Below are 10437 nucleotides of genomic sequence, written 5' to 3'. Positions count from 1 at the left end.
GGTGGGGGGCGGCCCGAGGGGGTGGGAGAGGGCCCGGCCCACGCTGTGCCTTGGCTGGGACTGGTCCCGCCGGCGCAGGGTAGCAGGAAGCTCTCCACACACTCACCGGACCTGGGCTAGGACTGGGTCCTCAAAAAAATTCTTATGGGACGTTTATTTGCATTATAACAAAGTACGTTAAAGTGAGACATCAAGAAAATTTCTTTTAGGGCCTGCCAAATAGCTCAGCAGATTAAAGCACCTGCAAGCAGGCCCAGGGCCCAGGGGTTAGAACCCTACTATGCTGTTCCAGCTCCGCCCACATAGCATGCTGAGATGGAAACTGAGACTGGGCGTGGTGGCGCACACCTGTAATCCCAGCTCTCAGTAGGCTGTAAACTGGTGGATCACTATGAGTCCGACTAGTAGTGAGACCCTGAACACCCTGTAGACACTTCCTTAAAAAATAAAAAAATAAAAAAAATCTTTTTTGGCCAGGTGGGTATGGTGGCACATGCCTGTAATCACAGTATTTGGGAGGCTGAGGCAGAAGTTTGAGCTACATGGTGAGTTCAGAGCTACCCTGAACTCCACAGCAAGACCCTATCTCAGAACATCATTTTAAAAAAGAACAATGAAGATAACCTTGATGAACAGATTTCAAAACATATGATGCTACAATCATTAAAATAGTATGACTTTAGTGAAATTTCAAACATTGATGTAATCAAAGTCCATGAATAGATATTTGTATGGAATTTAGTATGTGATAAATGTAGTTTATTCTAATCCAGTGAGAGAAATCAGACCTGGACATTTGTTTAAGTTATTTTAGAAAAATACAGTAGCATCATACCATGTGATATTGCAGAATTTAAATATTTTAAGAAACCAGTAGAAAATACAGAGGGGATATTGATAAGGTTAGTACAGATATCAGTAGAGATAAGTATCTTAGGATATAGAAAAATTTTGTAAATTAATAGGGGATAAGAAAGAAGTACAGTGGAACAAATGGCTATTTGACTATGAAAATACAAAATTTCTGTGGTCCCAATACTTTACATGTGAAGAAATTATCTCCTCTCCTTACTTCATAAGTGTTAAATTTTATTTTAATTCAAGAAAAAGGGGGGCCAGGGAGATGGCTCAGTAGAATAAGCACTTCCCTGGCAAGCACAAGGGCCTGAGTTCAATTCCCGGCTCCGCAAAAAAAAAAAAGAAAGAAAGAAAGAAAGAAAGAGAAAAAGGAGTAGGAAAAATCCATTTATTTAATATTAAGATGTTTGCGTTAATATGACTGTTTTATTTACAATAAATGAAGGTTTTTTCCTATTCTAAACTGTTTGTCTGTGAAATAATGTGAAAGCAATATAAAAGCAGAAAAGTTAGCCAGTGTAATGGTGGCACCAGTGTTAAGACATTCTTTTTATTTAGCCTACTATCATCTCAGTAGGAAACATCTTAATCTTAATTAAGTGGAGGTTTTTCCTACTCCATTTTTAAGAAATAAGCAAAAGAACATAATTGTTAGATAAGGAGAGAGAAAAACAGAGTATCACTACATCCTTTGAAAAATGAACTATAAGAGGAGAGGAAAATTGCTATGCTCCAGTACCACTCTTGATATTCCTACAAGATTTGTAGGAAGAGAGGTGCACAATACTGTTTCTGCAGAGATCCTGCAGGAAAAGCCCTGTGGTTATAGCCGTCAGTGCCTCTGAGAAACACTCAGAATGTTGGCGCTGGCCTTTTCTCTGCCTCTCACCAAAAGTATCACAAAGCATTTTATAAACAATGCAAAATCATCACACCTATTGCTTCAGCAAGGAACTCATTGTGGTCATAGTAAATTATTAAAGTTATCAAATGATTTGAAATTGACTAGGTTTTCTAAAGTCCAAAGTTCAAATACTAATTACTGCTTCCCCAGGACATAAAACTTTATGGGAGATATATTTGGTTTAATTTTGTAGATCTGTATTTGTTTATATTCATTGTAACATTATTTGTATTAAAAATATTAATTAAATTTCATTAAAAGGAAATCCTACAAGAAAAGTACCCTCTTTATCTCCATGTTACAGATGCCCATTGTCTTATACCCAGAGGTCAGTAGGATTGGGTTGTTTTCTAGGTGAAGACTCCAGAACCCACTTACTAACTTTGTGCTGTTTTACCTCCTTAAACCTTGCTTCTTTCATAAAATGACCCAGGGAGGGAGTTACTGCAAAAAGAGGTAGAAATGTATTCCAATTTATGCCTTTTGATGTCCTTTTAAGCATTAACTTTTAGTTGAGCAAAAATGTATTTTATTAGCCCAAACCTGCTGCTTTCCAATGAATTAAATTAGAACATAGGGAGAGTTTGAAGTCCTAGCTCATGTCCTTTAAATTGTCTTTAAAATATTGGGTGGCTTAAACGCACTTAGGTGTTTTACAGTATGTTCTAAACGCAAAGTCCCTGAGAAGCAGTGAGAAGTAAAAGTGTAGGAGTCATGCTGAGCCCTGTCGGTTGGGCATTTCCATGAGCGGGGGAGCATTCTTTCTCAAAGCAGCCAGTTTCACAGCTGGATGGTTCCAAATGGAGCAAAGGTCCTTCTTCCCTGGGACTCCCCTCACTAATCCTAGTTCAAAACAAGTCTACCTTGTGTGAAATAGCTAGCCAAAGATTTGAAAGTGTGGCCATGTCTTCAGGCTAAGCAATGGTTCTGTCAGCTGTTCCTCACAGATATCTGATTTTCTTTTTTCTTTTTTTTTGGTAGCTTTCTGGGCAGATTCTAATTTTAGGATGATTGTCCCAAATGTTAGCAACCAAAAAGGAATACATTTCTGCCAATAGCCAAAGAGGTGTATTTCCAACATGCACCAAGAATGCTAGTGGCACCCAGGCTTGGGATAATATTTTGGAAGCCTAGTCACACTGTTGGCTTATGTGATAGTTGTGGTCAACTAAATGCTGAGCTTGTTTTCAGATGAATAGCTTCCATGGCAGGCATCCTCAACTCATACTAGTGCAATTGATTTTTTGATCCTTGGTGCCACACTTCACATTAATCTTTGTCAAGTCCCGTTGCTTTGGTCCAGTGTTCTGGCACGCTGAGATTTTATACAGTCAAGGAATCATGGGACTGAAATGCTTATTTGTACAGCTGCCAGCTATGGTTATTCTTTCTTTGTGTAAGGGCACCTCTTCTATCCAAGTCTTGCCCACATCTTTCAATTTCTATCCAGTTAATTTTCTTCAACATGATTCAGCTCCTGGCCTAACTCTTGCAGCATTGCTCTTCTGAGGATGAGAGGTGACAATGGTTACCTCCTGAAAATTCCTTTTCTCTCCCCATCTCCTCTGTTTGGTCCTGATTTCTCATTCCTTTGAGTCTTCAGTGTGATGATGGTTGTACCTGTTGCCTTGATTACTTTATTCTGTGGCCTTTATCTCTTTTTCTTTTCCTTTTTTTAAAATTAATTTTAATGAGAAAGAAGTAGCAATGAGACAGTTTCAAACAGGTTAGTAAGACAGTTATAATAATTAATACATTGCATATTGTTGTCTTTATAGTAGTTATTCAGAGTACAAGATGCAGACATGATATCTTGTCTAAACACTATTAGTACAAATCTTTCTTATCATTAAACTAAGAGAAAGTAGCTATATAGCTATCCTATTTTGTATATACAGATACGTATTTTTTTACTACAAAATGTTCCTTCATTTATATCCCCCTTTTCTGTTTTGTTTTGTCAGAGATGGATATTCCGTTGCCATTCAAATATTGTGAATAACCACTACTAAGACAACAATACGCAATATATTAATTATTGAAACTGTCCTACTAATCAGTTTTGAAACTGTCTCATTGCTATTTGTTTCTCAATAAAATTAATTTAAAAACCCACAAATATTGTAGGTGCTTGAATTCAGCAAAATAACCCAATGTAGTCCAATAGTCCACAATAGTAGTGGGTTATCAGCAGAACTGGCAATGTCAGAAGTTGTTAACTTAAGCCTTTTACAGCTCATCATATTAATGTGGCTTTACTTTTTATACCTTGTGGTTATACTTTTCTGCTGAATGGTTAAGACCAAGTTAAAGCAAGACCTATATAACTAAAAATTTAAATTTTGTATCTGACAAGGTCAGTCAAATCCCCTCAGAATTTACCCTGAAACCATGTACAGCAGTTTGTAGATTTTTTGACAGTGTCAGCCATGTAGATCAATCATGGCCATTGGTTGGCCAATGTGCTCTCTGTGAAAGCCTGAGAGAATGTTTTCTCTCCATGTGACTCTCCTTTGGCACACTTTACATCATCAATCACTTTCCTCTATGGCCCCATAATCTCCTTGAACAGAAAATTTGGGACACCACTGAGTTACATGATGCTACAGTACAGGTTCTCTTATGTCCTGAGTTCTCACTGACCTTGAAGGGCAAGAGACAAAATATTGGCTATCCTTGTAGCCCTTCTTTTTCTCTAATTTTTGGTCTGCATACTTAAGTTGTTAACCTTCCAGAAGAGAAGCTTAATGAGATTATTACCCTATAACAGAGGCAGTTGAGCTTAACACCACTATCTGTCTGAATATCAAACGCCTTAGACATAGCATAGAACAGGTATTTTCTAACAATCATTGATATTCTAAACTTTAAATCCCTGTAGAATGTGAAAAAACAATTATACATTTTCACAAAGAAATTTAGAAATTAACCATATAGAACATTGTAACAGGACAATCCTATGACATTTTTTTTCTTGTCTCTTGTTTTCTTTTATTACCTTTTTTTTGAAACAAACATTTACTTTAAAGAGAGTATAGCAATATTTGATATGACATTAGAAGAAGTACACATTTAGAAGACAAGAATGATAGGTATTCTCAGCATGGTTTTAATATTACACTTTTGTAGCCTTTATCTCTCTCTCTCTCTCTCTCTCTCTCTCTCTCTCTCTCTCTCTCTCTCTCTTTTTTTTTTGTGGACCCAGGGATTGAACTCATGCCCTTGCACTTGCCAGGCAAGTGCTTATTCTACTGAGCCATCTCCCTGGCCCCTTTAGCCTTTATCTCTTGACAGCTCTGTCTCCCTATATCCTCTCATATCGTTCTTGGTGATTTCTTCACCTTTGACCCATTTTCTCCTGATCATTAATTTTCTTGGGCAGTGCTCTTTCACATTCCTAGTACCTTGATCTTTCTTCTTAATTTTTGATGATAACTCACAGTTCCGAGTCATTCATAGGTTTGGTAAGTTCATTAACTTTATCCAAGGCATTGCTGAACATCATTGGTAAGGATGGAGACAAAGGGAGTTTGTCAGAAATCAGGGCTATTGGTTGAGCCACATGCACTTGTCTATAATCTTAAATGCTTAGAAGGCTGAGACAAAAGAATCACATGTTTGAAGCCAGCCCAGGCTCTTTAGCCCCTATCTTAAATTAAAAATGATAAAAAGGGGTAGGATTATACCTCAATGGTAAATACACCTGAGTTCAGTCCCCAGAACTGTCCAAAAAGAAAAGAAACCAGGACTGTTGAGCTGGAGGTTTAATTCCTGAAGTATCAGGGGTGGGGTAGTAGATCAGGACTATTTTGATACTTTGAGTATAGGTCACCTAGTTTTGAATCTACCTAATGTCTCTGACTCTGGCCTCCTCCCTCAGGATTATAGGACAGAGTATCAAATGATTTGCAAGAATGTAGGAATACTACCATCTCCACAAGACCTTGGTTTACCAATCTGGAATCCTATCATGAGAAGAAAAACAAATTTGGGCCTGGGGAGATAGCTCAGTAGAATAAGTGCTTGCTTGGCAAGCGCAGGGTCCTGAGTTCAATCCCTGGTACCACAAAAGAAAAAAATGAACTTGATTGGCTTTGACTTGCTCTTGGTAACTTCTTATTAGTTGTTGGTGGTGACTGTCTGAAAACTCTCTGGTCATCTTTTGTCTTAGGTTTCACCAAGAATTGATGACAGGCTTATATCATTATGTGAATCCTCCATATTCATTTTGTAGGAAACTTAATATTTGAACCTCACTAGCCTCCTGATTTTTTTCCATTCTTTCATCCTGGGTGATGTCAATTATTATACATAATAGGTCCATAAGCTCCCTGTTTCTGGGAACAGAAATCTTAAACTCATTCAATGTAGTTTGGTAGTCTTCCTAACTTTGGATTATAGTTTTCTCTTTCCCTTATTTCTTCTATCCTTCTGAATGGAGGGACAGTAATTTCTATGGGTATACTTTTCTGGAAATATTGCTACCTCCCCCCTACTAAATGATTTTGTTATTGTTTTAAAGTATTCCATATATTTAGGGTACTAAACCAAAGTTATATACCTTGTCACACCAAGATTCTAGTACTAATAATATTATTAAAATGTTAGCATTATTTGTTTATTTCATGGCATTAGTCTGTTGAGATCGGTTTGTTTGTTTGTTTGTATTTAGTACACAGTCTGCAGGGTCTACAGAGTCTCACTATGTAGATTGGACTCTTAGAGATTCTCCTGTTTTCAACCTCCCAAGTGCTGGGATTACAGGCGTGTGCCACCAAGCCCAGTCTCAATCACTGTCTCAGCATACCTGGTGGTGAGGCTAGCATTGCAGGCCAGGGATCGAACCCCAACTGCTGCACTCTGCCTAAGCAAGCACTTTAGTCTACCGAGCTATCTGGCAGGCCCTTAGTCTGTTGATATCTTGAATCTATGGACATTCTTTCCAGAAATTTCCCTAATGCTATTTTATATCTCTTCCCTCAGCTACATGGAATGTGGTTCAGAACAACACAGGATGCCCCGCTAGGGAAATAGTGTATTTGGGATTTCATTTTAGAAAATTATGTTCTGTTGGTTTGGGTCATATGAGGTACTGTTTGTCAAAATCACAATTTGCCCTGAGACATTCCAGTCCAAAGGCTTTACCTATGATTATACCAGCTGATGTTGAATCTGAAGAAAGAGAATATCACCCAAAAGATAAGAGCAAACAGTGCCAAGGATGAATTACAGGGATCAGAGCTTCAAGGAGCTAACTGCTACATTATACAGATGAGAAGGGTTTTTTTTTTTAATTTTATGTATTTTAGAGCTGGGATTATAGGCACGTGCTACCACACCCAGTCTCAATTGCCATCTCATTATGCACTGGGGCCTGGACCAGCATGGCAGGCCTGGGGATTAAACCCTGGCCTCCTGCACCTGCTTGCAGGCACTTTAATCTACTGAACTATTTGGCCAGCCCCAGATGAGAAGATTAAAAACATTCAAAGAGAGGCAAGGATTGGCTAAATTTACATGATTGTTTTGTTTTCCATGTCTGATGCTCTTTCATGAGAATTTGTGTTTGAAGTAGTTGTCAAAACTGTTGAATAGCTGACCTTGGGTTGGAATCCAGGACTCCTCCACAGTCCAATTTTCTTTGTCTTCTTCATATTTTTCTACCATGTTGAATTTTCAGCTTTTCAGATACATGAGAATACTGAATTCTGATGCCTAGATTTTAGGAAATGGCTTGTTAAATGGTATGCTGTCCTTTCTTGTGGGCTTTAATTGAATCTATAACAGCTGTTAGAAGTGTTTGTTTTTAATAAATGAGAAGATACACATGATTTTCATAGAAGTACTGTTCTAAAATGTGTCGTGTTAACTTTTCAGGGAGTTCCCAAGTCATCCTTCTTGACTGATGAGAAGAGAGCCAGGCTGAAGACGAACCCTGTGAAGGTGCACTTTGCTGAGGAGGTGCTGGTCAGTGGACACAGCCAGGTGCGTCACTGGTCAGGGGATTGAAATTATTCTTGATGATGCTGATAAGCTGCCCTCTGAACATAGCCTGGAAACTCTGGACTCCTCCAGCACAAAGGATACAGAGGGAGTTCCACATATTGTTAGAGGTTTTGTGCAGCTGTCAGTGAGATGTCTATAACTCCTGGACCAAGAAAGCTAGTGGGGTCTCTGAACTGTGGATGGGTCTAGCAGAGAAGCCCTGGTGTGACTCTGTCATTCTGTAACTCCATTCTCCAGCCTATTCAATAAATTGAAATTTCCATAGATTTGAATAGTTAATTATGATCTTCAAATATATTTCTTCTGAAGGTGATGTACTGATAATTGTGATGGTAGGGGAAGGGATTACTTTTTGTTATTGCTTTTTTTGTTATTTTAACAGCACATGCTTATGATCCGAACATTCTGAAAGGAAAGGCTAAGACAGGAGGATCACAAGTTCAAAGCCAGACTGAGCAACCTTGCAATTTAGACCCTGTCTCAAAAGGGAGGGGGTAGGGACTGAATGCAAAGGCCCTGGGTTCAGTACTCAGTAACACACACACACACACACACACACACACCATCATCATCATCGTCATCATCATCTACTGAACCTCTATAATGTGGCCTAAACTTTTTGTGTGCCTAATCTTTCAAGTTACCACAATACCCTATAAGAGAGAGATTTTAACAAAAGAGAAAACAGAAGCTAAGAAAGATGAAGAAAACCGCTAAGATCATACATGAAGAAAAGAGAGGCAATAATGTCTATGTGACTTTAGTTCTTTTGTTTTTCACTATAGCATACTATCTGGACCTTTTTTGCTGTAGAGAGACCCAGAGTCTGGAGGTAGGGGAAGTTCAGAAGATATATTTATAAAGGGAAAATATAGCTTAAAGGGTGATGTTTTTAATTTGAATTATTGAATAAGAGACTTATTTATTCATGATTTCCACAATAGTATATAACTCTTAAAAAATAGTATATAACTCTTTACATTCTGAATTCAGCAATCAATATTAGATTTTGAAACTTGTAAGTCAAAATTTGTCCTTATCTAGTCTCCTTGCCGCATGACCAACAAAGGACAGAGTAGAGATTGGGATTGCCTATGACAATTTAAAAGAATTATTAGTGCATGTTTGTAACACAAAATAGTAATGTTCTTTCTGAGGAATTGGTATGTGCATATAATACATCTTGAACATCTTTAATCCCTTTTCTTGAAAATGATATGATTTCATTCTTCTTTATGGCTAATAGTCCAATGTGTACATGCACACCACATTTTCTTTATCCTTTCATCTACTGATGGACATCTAAACTGTATCCAAAGTTAAGGTAGGATGAACGTCACTGCTACAAATGTATATGTGAATGTATCAGCATAATACAACATCCTTAATTCTCTTGAGAATATTTGCAGGAGAGGCGTAGTTGGTTCAAATTTCATTTTTGGTGAAGCTACATTCTATTTCCATACTAGTCATACTAATTTGCATTTCCACCAACAGTGTAGAAGATTGTCTTTTTTCCAGCATCCTTGCCATAATGCTTTTTATGTGTTCTTTGTGTGTGTGTGTGTGTGTGTGTGTGTGTGTGTGTGTGTATGTTCTTGATGGTAGCCATTCTAACTAGAATGAGATGGAATCTCAGAGTTATTTTGGTATTTCCCTAATGACTAAAGATGCTGAACATACTTATTGTGTACTTATTGGCCAAGTGTACTTCTTTTGAGAAGTGTCAGTTCATTTGCCCATTTTTGATTGGGTCATTTATTTTGGAGAGGTTAATTTTTTAACTTCATTGGTACATTTTAGATATACATAATGATCACATTCATTATAGGGAATTCATTCCCATACATAATATGTTTTGATTCTTTTTTCCCCCAATCCCCTCTCCTCTCTTCCACCACTCTTCCCCTTCTTATTTACAAAAGTGTTATTTCCATTTTTTCCTTCTATTATTTTTATTTCTTTTCCCGTTCTTACCTTTCCCCTCCCCCTCACTTATTCCTTCTCCCATTTTAATGGTTTTTTCCTGTCACCTAATATCTAGTGTACATTTTGGTCCTTTTTTACCTTTTTGGCTTCTCACGCCAGAGAAATAATGTATATTTAAATATGTATATCTGATTTATTTTATTTAAAAGTATATTCTCAAGGTGCCTATATTTACCTATAAATGTCCAAAATTTATCCTTCTTTATGGCAAAGTAGCACACCATTGTATTAAAAAAAAACAAAAAAACCTCTCCTGCCAGGCATGGTGGTACACACCTGTAATCCCAACACTTGGGAGGCTAAGGCAAGAGGATTGCCAGGAATTTGAGACCAGCTCAGACTTCATAGTGAGTTCAAGTCCAAGTTCAAGTTGAACTGGTTAGTGAGATCTTGTCTAAAGAAGAAAGACCTATACATCTTTATCCATTCATCCTTTGGTGATCATTTGGGCTATTTCCAAGATTTAGCTATTATAAACTGTGCTCCTATAAGCACAGTTAAGTGTGTGTATATCACCATGGTATGATTTTTTTCCCATAATTTTGTTGAGAAACAAATAGCAATGAGACAGTTTCAAACCAAATTGGTAGGACAGTTTCAATAATTAACACATTGCATACATTCTTCCTAGTGGTTATTTGCTATACAAGATGTGGACATGATATCCTATTTACAAACAC

General features: G+C 37.6%; 1 protein-coding gene across 1 annotated transcript in view; it reads left to right on the top strand.

Annotated features, from left to right (window-relative positions):
• The window catches only part of Frmpd1 (FERM and PDZ domain containing 1), a 196613-nt gene that overhangs the window by 148103 nt on the left and 38073 nt on the right, over positions 1-10437 (top strand). The window contains exon 6 of the mRNA XM_004631830.2: positions 7640-7747. Coding sequence (XP_004631887.1) covers positions 7640-7747 — 108 coding nt within the window. The remainder of the gene's footprint in view (positions 1-7639; positions 7748-10437) is intronic.

This window comes from Octodon degus, unplaced genomic scaffold (genome assembly GCF_000260255.1).
Source record: "Octodon degus isolate 3935 unplaced genomic scaffold, OctDeg1.0 scaffold00045, whole genome shotgun sequence".
Classification (NCBI taxonomy): domain Eukaryota; kingdom Metazoa; phylum Chordata; class Mammalia; order Rodentia; family Octodontidae; genus Octodon; species Octodon degus.
This window is presented reverse-complemented; position numbering and strand designations above follow the sequence as displayed.